General features: G+C 32.6%; 3 protein-coding genes across 3 annotated transcripts; all 3 read left to right on the top strand.

The window, feature by feature from the left end:
* The first annotated feature begins 4,939 nt into the window (after positions 1 to 4,939).
* LOC17879679 (DNA-binding protein SMUBP-2) lies at positions 4,940 to 9,583 on the top strand. Its single transcript, XM_006283011.2, has 7 exons — positions 4,940 to 5,904; positions 6,001 to 6,309; positions 6,432 to 6,715; positions 6,881 to 7,912; positions 8,312 to 8,480; positions 8,638 to 8,795; positions 9,081 to 9,583. The coding sequence occupies exons 1-7, from the start codon at positions 5,145 to 5,147 to the stop codon at positions 9,321 to 9,323; spliced, it is 2,955 nt and encodes a 984-aa protein (XP_006283073.1). The 5' UTR covers positions 4,940 to 5,144; the 3' UTR covers positions 9,324 to 9,583.
* A 676-nt stretch (positions 9,584 to 10,259) lies between these two features.
* LOC17880053 (polyubiquitin) lies at positions 10,260 to 12,163 on the top strand. Its single transcript, XM_006285785.2, has one exon. The coding sequence runs from the start codon at positions 10,260 to 10,262 to the stop codon at positions 12,093 to 12,095; it is 1,836 nt and encodes a 611-aa protein (XP_006285847.2). The 3' UTR covers positions 12,096 to 12,163.
* Positions 12,164 to 15,916: 3,753 nt separating this feature from the next.
* Positions 15,917 to 18,833, top strand: LOC17881027 (receptor-like cytosolic serine/threonine-protein kinase RBK2). Its single transcript, XM_006282561.2, has 8 exons — positions 15,917 to 15,995; positions 16,573 to 16,918; positions 17,252 to 17,503; positions 17,581 to 17,735; positions 17,822 to 17,901; positions 18,000 to 18,135; positions 18,291 to 18,440; positions 18,516 to 18,833. The coding sequence occupies exons 1-8, from the start codon at positions 15,993 to 15,995 to the stop codon at positions 18,615 to 18,617; spliced, it is 1,224 nt and encodes a 407-aa protein (XP_006282623.2). The 5' UTR covers positions 15,917 to 15,992; the 3' UTR covers positions 18,618 to 18,833.
* The last annotated feature ends 4,612 nt before the right edge of the window (positions 18,834 to 23,445 follow it).

The raw sequence follows: 23,445 nt of genomic DNA, 5'->3' as shown, positions 1-23,445 counted from the left end.
TTATATTTATGTTTGAATTAGGTAGAGAGATTTTCTTATCTTTTAAAATCTTACCTATACTTGATTTTGAAAATTTGGTAACTAATATTAAAAGATTGAAATTTTCTAAACTAAATATTAACGGCATGCCCCCGTAAATAAGTCAGAACTCCAAATTGTTTTCCCAAATGTACTTGCAAAATGTATATTTTAACTAGTCACAGACCCACACAACAGAGCCGAGGAAAATTGCCAGTTTTTTATTTTGGTTTTAATCTAAATGTTATTATGAAAAAATGGATTGTTGTTGTTGCAGTTAAGTGTTTAAGTATTTTTTGTTAAAAGGTTCATGTAAAAAGTAGTTAGGGATTGAGGAGGATTCGAAAATATATTGTATGATATAGTTTTTAGAACTATACAAAGTAACAAATACAGTGTAATATTTTCACTACTATTTGTTCTCCGTGTTGAATTTGTGATTTATAAAATTATGGTAACCAAGTATATTTAAATGTTGTAATTAATGTTTTTTTTAGTTGTTTTATTTGTTTTTATAATTGTAATTATTTGATAGTTATTTGGAGTTCTTTTGACGTTTGGTCAACGAATAGATCGTTTTTATTTTTTAATAGACACATAAATAGGTCTCTTCTCGTGTTTAAAAAACACACTTTAGGATATTCAATTGTGTGTTTCAAGTATAGCCAAAATTTGTTTTTAAATGTCTTTGCTTCAGAGACCACCTTAAGACCTTAATTAACGGTATATCAAGAAAAACACTATTTATTACCCTTTGGGCCGGGGGAATATTTAGCAAACAAAAAAATTAGTAACACCACAATTTAAAATTTATGGGGGCTTTGAGCCAATTTCTGTTAAACTGAATAATGTATATATATATATATATATGTGTGTGTGTGTGTGTGTGTTTTTATTATTTTTAGAGAAAAATCTGCAAATGTAAGTTGTATGGCCATCTCCACATTTATCCACTTTTTCCCAATTACCATTAAATTTTTTGCCTGAAATTGTTTAATCTTAAATCGGGGTGATAATTTCGTTTTAGATTTATCATTTTAAGAACATATGATTCACGATCGAAGAGAAAATCTTTCAAGAATTATCGATTTCGTAGTTGTAGTTGTTGATGAAGGCAACGGAGTATTGTTGTTAAAATTTCTGGGAATGATTCAATCGTAATGAGATATTCGATTTTCTCTTCGTGATATTTGTTTGCTAATTCTAGGATATACGATTTGATTTTCGTATTATTTGCTTGCTAAATTTAAACAATAAGTTATAAATTAGTTGGACATAACTATGGAAAAAAAATAATTAGTCATAAGCTAGATTGATTATAATTATATAACTACTTAGTCATAAGCCGGTTTGGTCTTTTTTTAAAACTAATTTATATAATAGTCGAAAATATTCTTTTTACCAAATTTCCAATTGGATCTTAATAGGGATCTCTTTTTATATTTTATAAAAGTGCATTTAAGCTGATTTATATAAATAAACTTACATTATATAACATAAATATATATTTTTTTAAACCCAAGAACTGTAGACTTTTATGATGCAACAATAACAAAATATTTAGAATCAGTTTAATTTACATAACCTTAAACATGAAAACAAAATACGTTACAAATGATTTTTTTCATTGTATTGTCAAATCAAAGAGGCAGTATTTAATCACTTTATCAATCTATAATTATTTCACGGGGTGTAGCATTTTATGAAAAATGAATCCTAATACAAGTAAATGTACTATATGATAGTGCTCTTTACAATGAATCCATTATCTAGTTATTCCAATGATGAATATCACCAGAAAACTCGCTAGAAAGTTAGCCCGAGCCATTTTGTTAAAAGTGTAATTTTAGGGGTCGTTACTGATTCTAGCAATGTCTTCCTGAAAACTATAACAGACCTAAAAAGTTAATTAAGTGTACAAAATTATCATATTGCCTACAAATTCAACCATATTAATAAAATCTGAATTATCTTAATCAAGATATAAATCATAAATTTCAAACTAACTATTTTCAAACTTAAATAATATTACTTTTACAACAAAAATATTATATAGTATTTTTTATCTTACCCAACTAGCCTCAATAGCCGACTACAAGCATTGTATGAAATTATATAACTGATACATACTATTTGGTTACAAATTTTGTTTATTTATTTAAAGCTCATTTATTTTTAATCGTTTTTAGTGTGTTACTCTGTGTAGTTGTTATGTTCAACATGCTTTCTTTAGTCAACATATTTTTTTTTTTTTGGTAATTTTTACTTAAATAAACTGAAATTTTGATTTCTCGATACAAATTTCTTGATCATATTCTAATCTTGCTTTGTAAATTTTCATTATAGGTTACGTGCATAAACCATTCTTTTAAAAAGACAATCTTCGTAAGAACTATCATAAGTAGCCATCATTCAATATTATAACTCAAATCTCCATGTTTTTTCGTAACTCTATAATCTCTTCAAAAATATCATAGTAGACGGCAAACTCTTCTATATAATCGCATTAGGAATCCTACTAAAGTGCATCTACGGCACAAAAATCAGCTTACTCATAGAAGAGACTCAAGAGGGTAATAATCATTCAGTGATCAAGTTTTTGAGATAACTACTATCGAGATATTCAAAAGTGTGTTGCAATCTTGGATTTAGAGCTATATGGTTTTATGAGGATACTAGTCTAAAACATATATAAAAGTACATTTTATTATATTATATTAAACTACATTTATATTAAATTATGATTAAATGAAAATTAAATAAATAAAAATCAGAAAAAATTATGCAGCACAATTGGCCTTAATTGTTCTTTAAATCAATGATATTCTTAAAGCAAAATTAATTCGACTAAATTGTTCTTTAGATCAATGGTATTCTTCCTACCAAAAAAAAAATCAATGATATTCTTTATATTATATTACTAACTACATATTTTTTTGCAAAATATATTTCAAAAATAATTATACTGATTTTGTTTTGTCAACATCAGTTACATCTTTTTTTTGGTAATCAACATCAGTTACATCTAATGGTTCGGTAATTCAAACCAGATATATAAAGCTTACATAACTGATATTTTGTGGATATATCCAACACTACGTGCTAACATATGTATTTCAAATTTTGAAAAAAGGAAATTAACGAAATTGAACATTCACATTTTAGTGAACTTTTTTTAAAAATATATCATTAAAAGATTTTTTTCAAATTTGTTATTTTATATCATATACCTTATAACAATTCAGATTGATAAATCTAGTTAAAAATGAAAATTTTTTATATAAACCTACCAAAGCATTTTGATCCACAACAACTAAATTATTGCGTAATTTTTCTAATAATAAACACAATTGCCCTTCGAACTGGCTCGTTTGAGTCAATCGTATGCCCTTTGATGACAAAAAAAAAGAAAAAAAAAAAAACACAGTTTTTGCCAATTTGCATTACACAACCCCTTTGACATTTTATGAGAAAAAGTTATTAAATTCTTTTTTTTTTCTTTCACCACATATTACTAAAGACTTCTTTAGTGATGGAAAAATGAACAAGTAGGGTCTTTCCTCCGTAGATGCTTAGTTGTCCTTCTCAAGCTTCTTCTCTGCCACATGTTGCTTCACCACATTATTCTATATATGACCAAAATTTTTTAGAAAATTATATTATAATATTCCGTTGAAAATTCAGATTAATATCTCTTTTGAACCTTGTCAAGTTTTATTTTTGCTATTTACACCCACACATTTTTGTAGTGTTGTATTAAAGACTAACTTTTCACTAAATTTGAGTGTTTCTCAAAGATATGGAGTTTCCCTTTAATAGTGAAGAATAAATGAGATAATCATTTGTCCAAAAAAATAAATGAGATAATCAATCAATCTTATTTGTATGATAATTATTATAAATCATTCATTCATAACGGTACCATGTCAAACTTCTCAAAATATCATATAATCATGATCCTTTGTTTGTTTGTTTGGTTGAGTGTCAAACAGAAATATATATGCAACTATATATAATAGATAAATATATTAATGTAACAATTAGTGTCCAAAAACACAGGTATAATATTCAACTATATAAATAAAAACAATAACAATATCGTGAAGTAGTCATAAGCAATTTAATTATCGCTTTTTCATTGACACTGATAAAATTGGAAAATATTGTTGATTTTAACCACTTCACCCCACTTCTTTATTTTTTATTTACTTTTACCAATTCAATCATCAATTTTTATTTTTCACCGGTCATTTTGTCCCGTTAACGTTAAACATTTTAGTTGCTTAAACTTGTTGCAATGACAACATTTAGTTGCTTAAACATATAATTGTTTAAACTTGTCTAAAATTAATTTAAAAAAAAAAACAGAATTCTGGTTAATCTAATCGTAAAAGTTTTGCAAAATTTATATAATCTAGCTATATCAAAATTAGTGCAAATAATACATGTAAAATTGATAAATAAATCAAAACTAAAAAATCTAATCAAATTTTTCATTTTAAAAATAGTGTAATAACTCAAACATGAAATAGATATTGTATATAAAAAATAAAAAAAATACAGTGATTTCCATCAATCCATATTGTGGAACTCAATTCCAAAGCAAAAAAGGGATAAAATGTAAAATCTAAAACTACAAGGTCTCCAACAAAAGAGTCAGAAAATAAAGGGGTTACAAGAAAACAAACAAGAATATAAGGATAGGACAGTAATTAAACACGTCACCTACTCACAAAGAATCAATACTAGCCAATCACATCTCTCCACTACGATCTCTCATCACACGACTCTCTTCTTCATCTCTCAAAAGGTCTCAAAACAAATTTGAAAAGACTTTTTTTTTTTTTTTTTTTAACTGAACCAAAATAAATAAATAAATTAAAATAAATATTTCTTCAGAGCCTCAAGTTTCATCTTACGGCTCAGATTTAAATTCGTCTCTCAAATATGTGAGAGACATTTCTCCAATATATAAGTTTCATTAGATTTTGTATTCTCTGTATTTTATATTTTCCTTTCGATTTTCCGAGAAAATGTCAATAGATTCTTCTTTCTAGCTTTTTGCAGATTTTCTCGGGAATCTTAAGTTTGTTTTTGTTGAATTCGTTAAGGAAAATTAAACTCTGATGGAAGCAGCGTCAAGTTTCTTGTGTAGGAGTATTAGGATTCCGTCGACAACGACGGCGACGGCGGCGTTCACGTTTACTCGACCGCCGGTGAATTACGTTTGTGTGGTTAAGAGAGATGGTAACGGCGGCGTTCGTGTTATCCCGACGCGGAAGGTCTATTGCAGCGGTGTTAATGGTGGTTCTAGTTCTAGTGCTGCTACTAAGAAGAAGCCACGGAGGAAAAGTAATGTTTCCGATAAGATTAGGTCTAGGAAAATCGAGAAGAGGAACGATAGTGGTGAATCTGTGAGTTTAATTAGTGAATCTGTTGTTGAGAAGGTTAGGGAAGAGGAAGATGATGAGAGACCGAGGAAGAAGGGAGATAAAGAGATGAGTCTTCGTGCTTTGAATCAAAATGGTGATCCATTGGGGCGGAGAGATTTAGGGAGAAACGTAGTGAAGTGGATTAGTCAAGCTATGAAGGCTATGGCTTCGGATTTTGCTACTGCGGAGGTTCAAGGGGAGTTTTTGGAGTTAAGGCAGACGGTGGGATCTGGTTTGACGTTTGTGATTCAGGCTCAGCCATATCTTAATGCTATTCCTATGCCGTTAGGTTCTGAAGTCGTTTGTTTGAAGGCTTGTACACATTATCCGACCTTGTTTGATCATTTCCAGAGAGAGTTGCGTGATGTTCTTCAAGACCTTGAGCGGAAGAATGTAATGGAGAATTGGAAGGAGACTGAGTCTTGGAAGCTGCTCAAGGAGATAGCAAATTCAGGTTTGAATATGAATATGCTAGTTGATCATTTTCTTAGTACTTATCAGTGTATAGTTTATCTGAATTTGAAGTTTTGGTTTATATGGTGTTGTACAGCTCAGCATCGGGAGGTTGCTCGCAAAGCTGCTCAACCAAAGCCTGTTCAAGGAGTTTTTGGGTTGGACTCAGAGAAGGTGAAGGCTATACAGGGAAGGATTGATGAGTTCACTAGCCAGATGTCGCAGTTGCTTCAAGTGGAACGAGATACAGAACTGGAAGTCACGCAGGAGGAACTAGATGTTATCCCTACTCCAGATGAGCGCTCTGATTCCTCAAAACCGATTGAGTTCTTGGTTAGGCATGGTGATGCTCCACAAGAACTTTGTGATACAATTTGCAATTTGTATGCAGTTAGTACCTCCACAGGTAAGACTTAGCCTGATAGCGATACTCTTTTTCATTTGTTAGTCAATAATTCATATGCATTTTGTTGCAATTTTTTCTCTGAGTTTTCGATGAAATTTTAGTAATTTGCAATCAATATACAGGGCTCGGAGGTATGCACTTGGTGTTGTTTAAGGTTGGGGGAAACCACCGTCTTCCTCCTACTACACTTTCCCCTGGTGACATGGTTTGCATAAGAATTTGTGACAGTAGAGGTGCTGGAGCAACTGCCTGTACGCAGGGGTTTGTTCACAACCTTGGAGAAGATGGCTGTAGCATAGGTGTGGCTCTAGAATCTCGTCATGGCGATCCTACTTTCTCCAAGCTCTTCGGGAAAAGTGTGAGAATTGATCGTATTCATGGGTTGGCCGATGCCCTAACTTATGAGGTAAATCTTTGTTCCATATTGATTGAAGATGCGTTGTTTAATCCCAGTATCTTCCATCTTTAATATGCTTGCCATGTCCCATTATTGCAAGTGTGTGCTCAAATATTGATTGTTTGCATCACTATTTTATTTCTGCTACTCGCTTATTGTAGTCTTCTGTTACAGCGTAACTGCGAAGCCCTAATGCTTCTTCAGAAGAATGGTCTGCAGAAGAAAAATCCATCAATTTCTGTAGTGGCGACTTTATTTGGGGACGGGGAAGATATAGAATGGCTGGAGCAGAAGGATTACGTAGACTGGAGTGAGGCAGAGTTGAGTGATGAGCCAGTGGGTAAGTTATTTGATGATTCCCAAAGGAGAGCCATAGCTCTTGGAGTAAACAAAAAAAGGCCTGTTATGATAGTTCAAGGACCTCCTGGCACGGGAAAGACTGGAATGCTTAAGGAGGTCATTACCCTTGCGGTTCAACAGGGGGAAAGAGTACTTGTAACAGCACCTACTAATGCAGCTGTTGATAATATGGTGGAGAAGCTCTTGCATCTCGGACTAAACATTGTCCGAGTAGGAAATCCTGCAAGAATATCATCTGCTGTTGCTTCAAAATCTTTGGGGGAAATTGTGAACTCTAAGCTGGCAAGCTTCCGAGCAGAGTTGGAGAGGAAGAAGTCAGACTTAAGAAAAGACCTTCGGCAATGCCTGAGGGATGATGTTCTTGCAGCTGGCATTCGGCAGCTCTTGAAACAGCTTGGAAAGACGTTGAAGAAGAAGGAAAAGGAGACCGTGAAGGAAATACTAGCAAATGCACAGGTTGTTTTTGCCACTAACATTGGAGCAGCTGATCCTTTGATTAGGAGGCTAGAAACATTTGATTTGGTTGTAATAGATGAAGCTGGTCAGGCTATCGAGCCTTCATGCTGGATCCCAATATTGCAAGGGAAACGTTGTATTCTTTCCGGTGATCCATGCCAATTAGCACCAGTTGTTCTATCTCGTAAAGCTTTAGAAGGTGGGCTTGGTGTATCCTTACTGGAAAGAGCTGCATCTTTGCATAATGGAGTTCTTGCGACAAAATTAACAACTCAGTATCGTATGAATGATGTAATTGCTGGTTGGGCATCAAAGGAGATGTATGGTGGATGGTTGAAATCTGCTCCAAGTGTGGCCTCTCATCTGCTTATCGATTCTCCTTTTGTGAAGGTACATCTTTTTACTCTTTCTGCTGTTTGATGGTAACCTGGCATGCAATCACACATCTGTTACCTTTTATTCTTTAGAAAACTTCCAGTAAAGCATTATAGGTTTCTTTAGCAACTCTGTCGTTTTATCTTTCATAATATTATCTTTGCTTGGGGTTGTAATAGTAAATGTTTACAGCTTTTTTATGGCCTCGTTGAGAAGTGATGCTGCTCCTGAGCTTGCAATAGATGATTTGCCTCTCGTTTTGCTTGTGATTAGATTGGATAAAAATAAATACTGTCACAAATGAACTTACCTTTGAATGTCTAATAATGTGCAATCTCATTGTAGATCAGACGCATTTTGGTAACCCTATGACTCTTACATGTAACATCATCTTCTTTTTTTAACTAACTGCAGCCTACTTGGATAACACAATGCCCACTGGTTCTGCTTGACACAAGAATGCCATATGGAAGTTTATCAGTGGGGTGCGAGGAGCGTCTAGATCCAGCTGGTACAGGGTCATTATACAATGAAGGAGAAGCAGATATTGTGGTTAATCACGTCATTTCGTTGATATATGCAGGTGAGCGTTCTATTTACAGTTCAATGACTGATATATTCAAGTTGTTGTATCTCAATAACCTGCCAAAGTTTGAAGAATCGAAGATTCACGCATATTAATTGCGTTCCTGGATATAAGCTCGATAACCTAATAAACAACTCGTTGGACATGATTGCAGGTGTTAGTCCAATGGCTATTGCTGTTCAGTCCCCATATGTTGCTCAGGTTCAGCTTCTCAGGGAAAGGCTTGACGAGTTTCCAGTGGCTGATGGAGTTGAGGTCGCAACCATTGACAGCTTTCAAGGGCGAGAGGCTGATGCAGTTATCATCTCAATGGTACACATTATTCTTCTCTTGTTCCCTTTTATAGCATGAATACATTATCTTCGTCTGCTCATAACTTGGAAACTGGATCCCTTAACTATATAGGAACCTGCTTTGAGAAGAGATTCCATGAATTAAAATTCTAGCAAATAGTAATGAAACAGAGAGAGATAAGATTATGAATCCATTTATCTGTTAGTAAAACCTGATTGTGAAAACCAAAACTGATTAACAGACTTGTCGGTATGGTTTTCATCAAAGAACTCATAGTAAGACTCATGTACAACCCCATTATAGGTACGGTCGAACAACCTAGGTGCAGTGGGATTCTTAGGGGATAGCAGACGGATGAACGTAGCCATAACAAGAGCCCGGAAACACGTGGCAGTGGTATGCGATAGCTCCACAATCTGCCACAACACGTTCCTCGCAAGGCTCCTGCGTCACATACGCTATTTCGGGAGGGTAAAGCATGCAGACCCAGGTAGTTTGGGTGGTTCAGGACTAGGCTTGGACCCAATGCTACCTTACCTCGGCTAAAAATCACCCGTAAGTACCTACGCAAAACAAAACGATTCTTCAGTCTCACTCCTTCTCTCCCTTATCTCTCTGTGGGTATACAAATGTTTCCATGGTGAGTTTGTTGTACAGAAAAATATCTGTTTTCAATTGTTACCACATAAAAAATAGTCTCTGTATATGAATATGATGACAAGATAATTCATGTATATTTTTCACAATTGTTTTCTACGGTTTGATTGTTATATTAACGTTGTTGTTGTTACTAAATTCACAAGTAACCCATCACTGCGTCATGGTAACTTCTATGTTTTTTTTTTTTTTTCTATTCAAAATGTATTGTATGAATTTGAATACACATCAAAAAATATTCACTTCTAGGAACGTTATACGTACAATTGATTAACAAAACTAGCTTAAGACTAAAACTTTGGTCTTTGTGCCCAAAACTTATCAAAACTATGTTAATTATACAATCTTAACAATTTTACATTACGTGCGTCTTAAGATAATTACATAAGGCAAAAAATTCCTTTTTGACAACAGATTTTTCCTTTTATTATTAAATGTGATATTTCCAATTATATTTATGTATTCCTCTTTATAAAGCTAATATTTCCAATTAGATTTATGTATTCCTTTTAAGTTTAACCAAAGGCGGTGTGAAGATACCTATATAAACAGACCTTACCTTGTCTTCTCCTTGTATAATCATTCTTGTTCCTCTCTCGCAATAGCAAACCCTAAATTGCTCTGCAAGAAAAGTTTTCTCAATTCAAGTCCTCTCTCAAGGTTTATATTTCTCTGATCTCTTCAGCTTCTGTGTCTGAACTTTTGGTTCTGTTACGGTCTGTTTACTATTACTGCTAGTCTTAGGGTTTCTCGTTTTTGCGTGTGTAAAAAGCTTTGGGAGATACTTAACTTTTTTTTGTTTTGTGTTGTTTCTAGATTAATACGATGATGCAAATCCACGCAAAGACTCTTACGGAGAAAACCATAACCCTTGACGTTAAAAGCTCCGACACCATCAACCATGTCAAGGCACAGATTCAAGACAGAGAAGGGATTCCTCTAGACCAGCAAAGACTTATCTTTTCTGGTAAGCTGCTAGACGATGGCCTTACGTTGGCTGATTACAATATTCAGAAAGAGTCTGTTCTCCACTTGGCTCTTAGGTTGAGAGGAGGTATGCAGATCTTTGTTAAGACTCTTACCGGGAAGACCATAACTCTTGAGGTTGAAAGCTCTGACACGATTGACAATGTCAAGGCTAAGATCCAAGATAAGGAAGGTATTACTCCGGACCAGCAGAGGCTTATCTTTGCAGGCAAGCAACTTGAAGATGGTCGTACATTGGCTGACTACAATATTCAAAAGGAGTCAACTCTACACTTGGTTCTTAGGTTGAGAGGTGGCATGCAAATATTTGTGAAAACTCTCACCGGCAAAACCATTATTCTAGAAGTTGAGAGCTCTGACACCATTGACAATGTCAAGGCCAAGATCCAAGACAAGGTAGGAATCCTACCGGACCAGCAAAGACTTATCCATGCGGGCAAGCAACTCGAGGATGGTCGAACCCTTGCTGATTACAATATTCAGAAGGAGTCAACACTTCACTTGGTTCTTAGGTTGAGAGGTGGCATGCAAATCTTTGTTAAGACTCTAACTGGCAAGACCATAATTCTTGAAGTTGAAAGCTCCGACACCATTGATAATGTCAAGGCCAAGATCCAAGACAAGGAAGGAATCCTACTGGACCAGCAGAGACTTATCTATGCGGGGAAGCAACTTGAGGATGGCCGTACTTTGGCGGATTACAATATTCAGAAGGAGTCAACTCTACACTTGGTTCTTAGGTTGAGAGGAGGCATGCAAATCTTTGTTAAGACCCTTACGGGCAAGACCATAACTCTTGAGGTCGAAAGTTCTGACACGATTGACAATGTGAAGGCGAAGATCCAAGATAAGGAAGGCATCACTCCGGACCAGCAGAGACTTATTTTTGCAGGTAAACAACTCGAGGACGGTCGTACTTTGGCTGATTACAACATCCAGAAGGAGTCAACCCTTCATCTTGTCCTTCGTCTTCGTGGTGGCATGCAAATATTTGTGAAAACTCTCACCGGCAAAACCATTACTCTAGAAGTTGAGAGCTCTGACACCATTGACAATGTCAAAGCCAAGATCCAAGACAAGGAAGGGATCCCTCCGGACCAACAACGACTTATCTTTGCGGGCAAGCAACTCGAGGATGGTCGGACACTTGCGGATTACAACATCCAGAAGGAGTCAACTCTGCATTTGGTTCTTCGTCTTCGTGGTGGCATGCAAATATTCGTCAAGACCCTTACCGGAAAAACCATAACACTGGAGGTTGAAAGCTCAGACACAATAGACAATGTCAAGGCCAAGATCCAAGACAAGGAAGGGATCCTACCAGACCAGCAGAGACTTATCTTCGCTGGCAAGCAACTCGAGGATGGCCGAACCCTAGCGGATTACAACATCCAGAAGGAGTCAACACTTCACCTAGTGCTGCGTCTTCGTGGTGGGATGCAGATTTTTGTCAAGACTTTGACGGGCAAAACCATCACTCTAGAGGTCGAGAGCTCTGATACGATTGATAACGTGAAGGCCAAGATTCAAGACAAAGAAGGGATCACACCGGACCAGCAGAGACTAATCTTTGCCGGTAAACAACTCGAAGATGGTCGAACACTTGCAGATTACAATATCCAGAAAGAGTCTACTCTTCACCTTGTTCTTCGTCTCCGCGGTGGAAGCTTTTGAACAAGAACTATGGCTTCTCTCGAGTGTTAACTTCGATCTTTTCTCTTTTAGTAATTGGGATTATATTATTCGACTTCATCATGTTTTTTAATTTTATTTTCTATAATAATCAATAATTAATATTTAAGGAGATCATTATTCATTATGCACAGAAAGATGCATGGTGATATCAAATTTAAGATTTACGTTAATTTCAAAAATATAACATATTTAGTTACCTCCACATACAATACAACTATACATGTACATATACTTCCACGACCATCTTTTAAAACATTATTAAAGCATTGTGTAGTTTAGACAAAACATCCTGTGATCAAAACATAAACTTATGTCCTGTTCCTTGTTCCTTTCTTGTATTATTATTATCATCTCCTAGCTAGTTAGATACATGATCTCTTTAAATTAGTCAAATTGATTCAATGTTTGCCTGTTAGACCATAAGGAAGGTATGGTCTTACCGTTAAGACTCTTGAGGTTGAAAGCTCTGACACCATTTACAATGTCAAGGCTAAGATTCAAGACAAAGAAGGAATCCCTCCGGACCAACAGCGACTTATCTTTGCTGGCAAGCAACCATTCTTCTCTTCCACAGCCTTATTTGTTAGAACCAAAACTTCAACAAAACCAAAGCCCCACATGCTTACACTCATTGTTTACAGTAAGTTGAACACTAACAATTTCTGCAACATAACTGAAGAAATTGATGGTAAGTAATACTTTTAATTTTGGGAGAGAGATTGGCACAATCTTGTTATGGAGATTCACAACTTCGTCCCATTACAATGAGATTAAGTTAGTCAAATCTTATGTTAAGCACTTAACCAATAAATTAGCTTGACCTAATACATTAAAACCTCTATAAATTAATACTCGATATATTAATAACCTCTATAAAGTGATAAATTCTTCGGGTTGGACCGGTGTAATAAATGACACAATTCGATAAAATAATAAGATAATAGATGTCAAAAAAGATAATAAGATAATAATTTTATTTGAAATCTTATGTAACCATATGGTCCCAACAATATAATAAATTAATAGTTATATAAAATAAAATATATACATATATGTCTAATATAGACAATATTTTTTTGAAAGCTTATTTCTAATATTTTAACCATATAAAAAATTTATGTTCTTTTTTAAAACATGATAATTATTATTTTCCTTGTAATTGAATTCTAAAACACTTAGTTATAACTTATAACGAGTAAATCTTATTTTTAAATATATTATTTTGGAAAGTCTACCAAATTAGGAAAATATACCTCTAAATTAATAGAATTTCATGGTCCTGACTTTATTAATTTATAAAGGTTTTACTGTATGTATTAGAGGAAAACAAGTTTACACAAAGGAAAAATGAAGAAAAAGAGAGTATGACAAGCTAAGTAAAGCACAAAAGAGATCAAATAAGATGAGTTTGCTAGTCCAACTTGAATTCATCATGACCCTATAAAATGACGCCGAAGAAATAAAATTCCACGTTAACCATCCAAAATTGGTGAAGAGATCGTATTTCTAAGTTGATGAGACTATATAAAGAAACAAAAATATAGTGTTTTAAACCAACTACGATGTCTTGGTTTGATTAGAATCTCTACTTCTATCAAGATTTGTTAACTAATCGATAACTAATTAGCCTAGTAAATTATCGAAAGTAAGATCCAATAACTCTAGATTATGAAAACTTTATATTACTTCTTACCTTTTACATATCAAAAACTAACAACACCAAATTTTGCAAGAGTTTTTAAAAATCTGGATTAAATAACAAAAAGTCTACCTAACGTTTTAAGTCATTAGAACTCTATTTAAATCACAAACCAATAACATTTCTAAGTCGCTGAAAAAAAAAAGAAGGTAAAATATAAAAAATAAGTGATGGTTATAATAATTATGCCTTGATTTGCTCTTAAAGTATCCTTCGGTATGATTTGTGTACCACGTAAGACGTAAACAACAACTAATGACAATCTAATGATGGTTTAGTCTATATTAATGTAACTTCATCTCGAAGAAAAGTCCCTTAATTACTCTAAAATGATTATGGTTTGGTAGATACGTTATAAGTCATTCATATTTGTTTGGAGATTGGTGGATCTACTATGTATCACTCATAGCCCCATCATTATCTCTATCTACTATACATGTGCGTGTATAAGACAATGCATTGTCTAAAAAGTAAAAGTATAGAACCAAATGGTTTTAGACTTGTTTAGTAGTTTCCACTAGAGAGAAGGGTTAGTGTAGGCCAGAGATTGATTTCTATCAAACACAAAAGTATTAGATATTTATCCGATTTTCCCTAAATCTTAGGAAAATTAAAAGCCTTAGGCCCCAAATCTCCTAAAAAAAGAAGCTAGTGTCTAGTGGAGTGCGAGATACCTCGACGACTCTTTTGGAGATCTATCTAGTTGCATCACTGCATTTCCAAAATTTATCTACCCAATAGGTAAGTATTGATTGGAAATAGCATTGCACTCTTTGGTGAACCTAGGCCTTGGCAAAATAACCGAACCCAAAAAATCGATCCGAACCCAATCCAAAAAATCCGATCGGAACCCGAATTAAATATCCGAACGATTTTTATCTCTAAACCCAAAAATCCGAACCCGCAACCGATCCTAATCAAAACCAGAACGGATACCCGAATACACCCATAATATAAATATAATATATATATATATATGTATATATATATATATACACGTAATAATCTAATGTCAAAATTATTGAGGTTTTGTATATTTTGGATTTTTTGAAGTAATGAACTCTTTTCTAAGTAAATTTTTGTCAAAAAAAATATATAAGTTTTGAGATTTTTTATAAAAATTTGAACACATTTCGGTCCTCAAAATTTGAGTTTTGAAAATTTTGGGTAATCCACAAATCCGAACCCAAAATACCTAACTCAAATCCAAATTCTAAAAATATCTGAACAAATTCTATATTTTTATACTCGAAAATCTGAAAACCCAAAATACCCAGACCAAACCTGAATGGGTATGCAGAACAGCCAGGCCTAGGTGAACCATCACAATATTTTTTCATTAGTTGTTTTTTGGAATTAGACGTAAACCTTCACATTCTTTTGAGTAATAATACTAACGTGTCTTGTGGAGATTACTCTAATTCAAAGACATCATTCATGGCTTTTTTTTTCATATGTACCAAAGTGTAAAACATGGCAAAACACGAAAGTATTCCTCACTTTTTAACTTCATTAGGAATTGTTTAAATTGTTTCATACGTTTTATAATTAATTTCGTCAACAGTATATAATGAATTTTGTAAAACTGATCAATGGTACAAAACTTAATTTATAATTTTGCTAATTAATATATAAACTTACCTACTTCATTGCTATTCTTTTTATTCCTCAAAAAATGTCAAAATCTTAAATATATAGGAGTATACTATTATTTAAATTTATTCAAAAAAACTCATAATGTTGAAATAAAGTTTTACTATTTGAGAAAATTAAAGTATTTGCTTAGGATAATGTTTATTTACCGTTCACTAATTTAAAAAATGACAGAAAAAGCCGTCAATATAAAAAGTTGAGTGTATAATGAAAATTATATATTTTCTTTCTGTAACACAAATTGAAAATTTTCTTTAATATTCAATTTTCAACTCTCTTCTAAAAAAAAAATATAATTCAAACATCTTAAGAAAATTATATTTTCTGTTTTACATTTTTTATCTGTCTATATCATCTTGATGATTAAAAGAGGACAAACATTGGGCTGTGACTGTCCTATATATTTTGGTAAGAAAGTGATGGTTTATCATACCTGAAGTGATAGTCTCCTCCACAATTTACTCTCTCTAGCTCACTTCATCCATCACAATAAAGTTTCAATTGTACTTGGTTTCTCCTCTTACATGGTATATTTTCTATTTTAAGATATGTGCTTGTGCTTTTCTTAGATTTAGCATCATATTTTTTTTTCTAAGTAATTTATTTCTTGCTTTACTCTTATTTGATAACAATTTAATATCGAATTAAACTTGTTTAGATATGCATAAGAAAATAAAACAATTGATATTTGACCTTCTTTGTTTCTCTAAAGTATGTGTTGCTTATCCAACATTAAAAATAAAAAAAAGATTTAACTTACTTGTTTACTTTCTCATGCATAATGTGTACTTGTGTCACTCAATTACCAAAATTGGTTTATACAAAATAGTTTTATTATACATTTGTCGGTGCACTAGCTAAAAAGATTCTCTCTCTTTTGATGTTTCTTTTTCTTAACTTTGCTTGCAAAATTTCTATGTCTTTTAGTCTTTTACAACAAACAACAACAACAAAAAGAGAAATATTTTATATTTTTATTAGTAAAAAGAATAGAATTTAATTAGTTTTACCTTTTTTAGCGGAAAAATAAAGAAAAAAAATGCGCCGCTTCAAGTTCAAAATGTGTCTGTCCAAATTCAAACCAGTTTTGTCTTTCTTCTTCAGAGCATTACGATGAAAGTTCAAGTTCAAGATTCTTCATCTCCGACCGGAGTTCTTGAAGAGTTCTTCAGAACAGAAGAGTTTGGTAGCAGCTCCTCGGAGACGGTGAAGAACCCTTCTCGTTTCGGCAAGTTGGTTCAGCTTTTGAGAAGCAGATCCAAGAAGTCTCTTGAAAACTTCAAGATTCCATTTCAAGAAAGTGGAGTTATCAAGAACTCTTTAAGAAGATGCAGTAGCATGAGGGAGAGTTTCAGATTTGGTTCCAATGATTCTCACTTTCTTCTACACTCTCCTAGAAGAATCTTTACCTTCTCTGACCTCAAGTCTGCTACAAACAATTTTGCTGTAGGTTCGTACTAAATCTTGATTTGTTCCTCTTTACAATCTTGAATCTATTTATAAAGTTGTAACTCAAACATGTGTGACAGTTAGCAAAATCTTTATAGGTAAGTTTTTGTAGTTATCTTGAGTCTTGAATGTGTCTAAATGTTTTATGATTGCAATTGTTATAGAGAATTAGTAAAAATTATGGAACTGAAAGCAAAATTTGTTGGATGTGAATAGAGTCTAAATGTTTTGAATGAGTCTTGAGTGTGTCTAAATGTTTTATGATTGCAATTGTTATGAAGAATTAGTAGAATTTGTGGAACTGATGAAAGAAAAATTTGTTGGATGTGAATAGAGAATCTAATTGGGAAAGGAGGTTATGCTGAAGTTTACAAAGGGACGTTACCAAATGGACAAATGGTAGCGATAAAACGGTTAATGCGAGGAAACAGTGAAGAGATCATTGTGGATTTTCTATCGGAGATGGGAATAATGGCACATGTTAACCATCCAAACATAGCTAAGCTTTTAGGCTATGGGGTTGAAGGAGGAATGCATCTTGTTCTTGAGTTATCACCTCATGGCAGCTTAGCTTCTATGCTTTATAGTATGTCTCTTTTACCTTTTTTCTCTCATACATCTTAATGGTTATTTTGTTTATCAATTGGTTATGATATATTATAGGCTCCAAGGAGAAGATGAAATGGAGCATTAGGTACAAGATAGCATTAGGAGTTGCAGAAGGTTTGGTGTATCTTCATAGAGGATGTCACAGGAGAATCATACATAGAGATATTAAGGCTGCAAACATTCTTCTTACACATGATTTTTCGCCTCAGGTACTATACGATAAATGATGCTTAGAAAGTAAAAAACATATACTTTCAATTCCTTGACATGTAATGAAAATGTCTTGCGGTTATAGATATGTGACTTTGGCCTTGCGAAGTGGCTACCTGAACATTGGACACACCATATTGTTTCCAAGTTTGAGGGTACATTCGGGTGAGTCTACGCTTTATATATAATTTTTTCTTGGATATTGGTTTTTAATTTTTGATCAAGAAGGTCTCAAAGATATATTTTGCATTCAACTGTATCAGATATCTTGCTCCAGAGTACTTGACACATGGAATAGTAGATGAAAAGACCGATGTTTTTGCCTTGGGTGTACTTTTACTAGAACTAGTTACTGGACGAAGAGCTCTAGATTACTCCAAGCAAAGTCTTGTTTTATGGGTAAGTTCTTTCCTTTGTTTTTTAGATTTCTGGAGCTATCGCGTGTTTTTAGCACTAGGCATCGGGGTTTCGACAAAGCACCTGACTAATTTCGGGGTAAGCAAACCCTTGAAATTCTACATTTGTTCTTAGTTCCTTCCCTTTTTGTTTCTTAGGCTAAACCATTGATGAAGAAGAACAAAATAAGAGAGCTGATCGATCCATCGCTGGCGGGAGATTACGAGTGGAGGCAGATAAAACTTGTGCTTTTGGCTGCTGCGTTATCAATCCAACAATCATCAATAGAGAGGCCAGGGATGAGTCAGGTACCTAACAAAGTTCCTTGTCTAACAAGTAAAGAAACCGCATTGGTCTTGATATCCCTTTATCTTGAAAATTAGGTGGTTGAAATCCTCAAAGGCAACTTGAAAGATCTCAAGTGCATCATGAAATGCAAAGTCCCCTTTTATAGGAAAGCTTTCAGAGATGAGTCTGGCAAGTGAGATTAGGAGCATTTTAGCAAATCTATGAAGCTGAAGCACTTATCTCCCACGTACGAAGTATATTTTTTGTGAAAAAAAAACAAAGAAAAAGGTAGATAAGGGGAGAGATCACTAGAGCCTAGAGGGCTCTTGTCATTTTTGGGGATAAATAAGTATCCCTCTCGTCAACAATAAGATGTTAAGATCTTTGTGATTTTTGTGTATTTATTAGATATACATATGTATTCAAAAGCAAAGACATATCCCAGTTATAAATAGTACAAGTCTCTCTAGGAAAAAAGAGCATTCAATAAAATGATGTATTTATAATGTTTAAAATGATGTCTTTAGTTATAAAGTTTTTTTTTGGAGTAAATGACTGTTAAAAATTCTTCTTCAAAAACAAGACTTGAAAATTATGACCTTTGAAGAGTGGTTCTTGTCTTTCATTACAAATTCGTTTTTGAAGGTTTTTTTAAAAAAACAACTAGCACAAAGATAGATTCAACACAAATTCACTTTTACTACATAGAGATATTTTCTAACCGTAGTACAGTAAAACCTCTATAAATTAATAATGTTGAGATTATGATATTTTATTAATTTATATAGATATTAATTTATTTATAAATTAATATTTATTATTTTATAGTGTAAATTATTAATTTATAATGGTATTTTAAATTTTTAATTTTTTTCTAAAAACATGCATTGACACAATTTTACAAAAATAAGACTACTCTTATAGATATTATAAATCATAGTTTGAAAATGAATATTATATTTAGAAAACAGAAATTTGACTATAAAGTACAAATATCATAGATAAATTCACTTATACAAATATATTCATAAATTCAAATGTATGATTAATAACCTCAATTGTTATATTTTAACATTATAGATATAAAAAATGAATATGATGCATATTTTATAAGTGAAAACATAAAGAAAATTTGGTTATTTTTACGACTTGTGATGGAGTATTTTACAAGATTATTGTTTAAAAATATACTAACATAAAATTATTTATCGAGGTGAACTCTAGGAGAAAATTCATTTAAAAAAAAACATACATTGATATATATATATATATATATATATATATAGTGATTATTAATTTATGATATTATTAGGACTATATGTACATGCCGACTTAGGACCAGTAAAATTTATTAATTTATAGTGTTTATTAATTTATAGAGTATTAATTTATAGAAATTTTACTGTAGTCTTTAATTCTTTATTGCCAGTGCCATTTTTGTAAATCCACTTTCGTTAGTGTCATATCCAGATAATAAAATATATATTTGAACTCTGCACAATTTAAACACAATAAACAAATTGAATAATTATTTAATAATATTTTTTAGTTGACATACAAACATTATATCCAGTGGAATAGATTTAATGACATTTTATCGATCAACCAAATTTAATCTGCAATCATTTATGCATGTTGTATTTTTGCAACCTATGTTAGCCATTCTTCATTTACTGTGGTTCGATGGATTAGATTCGGTATGCTCAATTTGCTTATTTTTTCTTTCTACTTGTTGTCCATTCTACATCTCCTAACTAGTCAGTGTCTAACAAAGATCGACCAGAAAATGACATAAGTGTTCATGATCAAATCATATAGTATTCGATAGACCAAAGCTTGTAAACATTTTATCAATCGACCAATTTTAGTTCACTTTCATTTGTAGGTAAAATCTTCTTGCTAACTATTTTTTCCATCTTCTAAATTTACTAACCAGCTGATGAACACAAGTGTTAGATTCACGGATAATAATATTAAAAGTCTAACTAGATACCTCATTTTATTATTAGTCGTTAAAAATTCTTGTTTATTGTCCATCATTTTATTGTTCATTTTTGAAAATTCTTGTTTGCCATCAATTTATTGTCTATTATTTTGTCTTGTCACTTTTTATAATTAATGTTAGTCTAAACCACCATACTAAATATTCCTTTGTTCTTTTGTTTTGATGAATAACTAGGATCGGATCCCTGCTACAGCGGGAGAATATTTACATATACAGTAAAACCTCTATAAATTAATACTCTATAAGTTAATAAATACTATAAATTAATAAATTAATAAATTTTGTTGGTCCCAAGTCGGGCCAATGTAAAATTTGACCAAATTCGATAATATAGTAAGATAATATTTTTTTTTGAAATCTCCATGTAAAATATAGTCCCAATAATATCATAAATTAATAAGGGAGATTTGCACAAGAGAAAATTATATTTAGTGCCATGTACAGTGCACAAGTTTTTATGTAGTGCCATTTTCTCTCAAAGCTTCTCCCGCCTGCTACAAGACCCATATCAGATGACGATTTTGCCCCTTTCACAATAAACAACTTAATTTCTCTTTTTTTTTCTCTTGCCCCTTTCACAATAAACAACTTAATTTCTCTTTTTTTTTTCTCTGCACAGTTTTCTTCTCCAGATTTGACTACTCATATTCTGCAAACACATAACTTTTCCTAATAATTTTGTTTTCACAATTTGCTCCCATCACGTTTTACTTTCGATCTAGTTCAATATTCTGAGATGGAAGATGGGAAACACGAAAATGAACATTCCGGATCTCCACACAGTGGAGATCCTCATGGCCAGATACCCAAACAAAGTTGTTCTCAAAACTCTTCAATGTAAGTTTCGATGGACCAGATCTACTACACCTAACATGTCCATCAACACAGTTGTCCATATATTTTACTACTTATCTATTTTTGTTAGTCTTTCACCAGTTTAAGAAAACTTATGCAATCCTTGCTGGAGTACAATAGCCTACTCACTCTGCGTCGGAGGACAGAAGTGGAGAAGTCCCTCGGAACCGTCAAAGTAAGCTTTCGATGGACCAGATCTACTTCATATTTTTGTCCACCATATTAAACTTTGTTTGTGTCCTTCTATAGAATGTTCATGGTGGAGGACCAAACTCTTGGTCTCGATACCCAAATAAGAGTTATCTCTCACAACTCCTCAATGTAAATTTCGATGGACCAGATCTACTGCATCAAACATGGCCATCAACACAGTTGTCCATATCTTCTTCTAACTCATCTCTTTGTGTTTGTCCTTCACCGGTTTAAGAAAGCCTAAGCAAACCTTGTCTGAGTACAAAGTCTACTAACCACACGTGAGAAGACATGCAGCAGAGTTATTCCTCGGAATCTGTCAAAATAAGTTTTCGATAGGCCAGATCTACTTTTATATTTTGTCCATCATATATTACTTACTTGTCCGCCATTTTTTTCATTTTATAGATTGTCTATCGACTATAGTGCATACATCGATAGGCAAGTGGACATCCCTACACATCCAAGCTTATTTATTTGATGGACAACTCATATAAAATCTCTAGGTTATTTGTCCTTTATTAACACATCTTGTATTTAGTTTTTGCTTTTAGTTTTATTTTTAAATTCTTTAATTAATCGAATATCCTTTGGATATTAGCCTACCTTGTTTTCATTTAATGCTCTCTTAGATTGCTCACTCAACAATGCACAAGGGCAAAATAGTCTAAAGTTCCCCCTTTGTGGCATGTTTTGAAAGAGATTTTGGTTAATGGCATTTAAACAAGTTTGAGTTTCAGAAGTGGCATACTCCACAAAATTCCCTTTGCACAACTAACCTTTTTATGATACCCTTTTCTAAAAGTACCCTCTCTAGGTGTCCATTTTTAAAAATACCCTCTTCAATGTACAAAATGACTAAATTACCCTCCTTTATTATAACCCATGATGAGAAAAGGAATATTCTTTCCAACAAAAAGAGTATTCCTTCCAACAAAAAGAATATTCCTTCCGAAAAATTTCCCGCCAAATTTTTTCGCCCAAAAATTTATGACAAAATTTTTTTTCCCGCCAAAAATTTCAGCCATAAATTTTCCCGCCAAAATGTTTCCGCAATTCCTTAAAAAATCTTTTAAAAAACCTTGTAAATCTTTTAAAAGTCATCTAAAACCTTTCAAAGCTTGAGTAATCATTTTAAAATCATTGTTAATCATTTTATAACATTTATAAACACTTGTAAATCCCTATAATCCTCTTATAACCGTGATAAATCATTTAATAAAAACTTTTATAAACTTCTAAAACCCTTTAAAAACCCTTGTAAATCCTTAAAAACCATTTTAAAGAACTTGTAATACATTGAAAAACTTTTGTAAACCCTTTAAAAACCTTTGTAAACTTCTAAAACCTTTAAAACCCCTTGTAAATCCTTTAAAACTATTTTTAAATCTTTGTATGCTTTTAAATACACTTGTAAGTCCTTTTAAAAACACTTGTAAATCCTTTTTAAAAACCTTTAAAAATCCTTGTAAATTTTTAAAATCCTTTAAAAATCCTTGAAAATCCTTTCAAAACTGTTATAAACTTATAAAAACTTTTAAAAACCATTGTAAATCATTTAAAAACCATTTAAAAACATTTGTAAGCTTCTAAAACCCTTTAAAAACCATTACAAATCTTTTAAAAACCATTTAAAAATCTCTTGTAAATCCCTTTAAAAACCCTTGTAAACCTCTTAAAAAATCTTGTAAACCCTTTAAAAAATTTGGCGCGAAATCTTGTATATTTTTTTTTTTTTGCGGGAAAATTTTTGCGGAAATTTTTTTGGCGGAAAATTTTTGGGGGAAAAGTTTTGGAAGGAATATTCCTTTTTTTGGGAAAAAATATTCTTTCAACTAGGGGTAAAATGGCCATTAAATTTAAGAGAGGGCAAAAATGAAATTGGCAAAAAAAGAGGGTATTCTTAAAAGAGGGTATCATAAAAATGTTATTGGTATCAATTTCTCAATTAATATATATATCATAAAATATAT

This window comes from Capsella rubella, unplaced genomic scaffold, assembly GCF_000375325.1.
Source record: "Capsella rubella cultivar Monte Gargano unplaced genomic scaffold, Caprub1_0 scaffold_7, whole genome shotgun sequence".
NCBI classification, from domain to species: Eukaryota; Viridiplantae; Streptophyta; class Magnoliopsida; order Brassicales; family Brassicaceae; genus Capsella; species Capsella rubella.
This window is presented reverse-complemented; position numbering and strand designations above follow the sequence as displayed.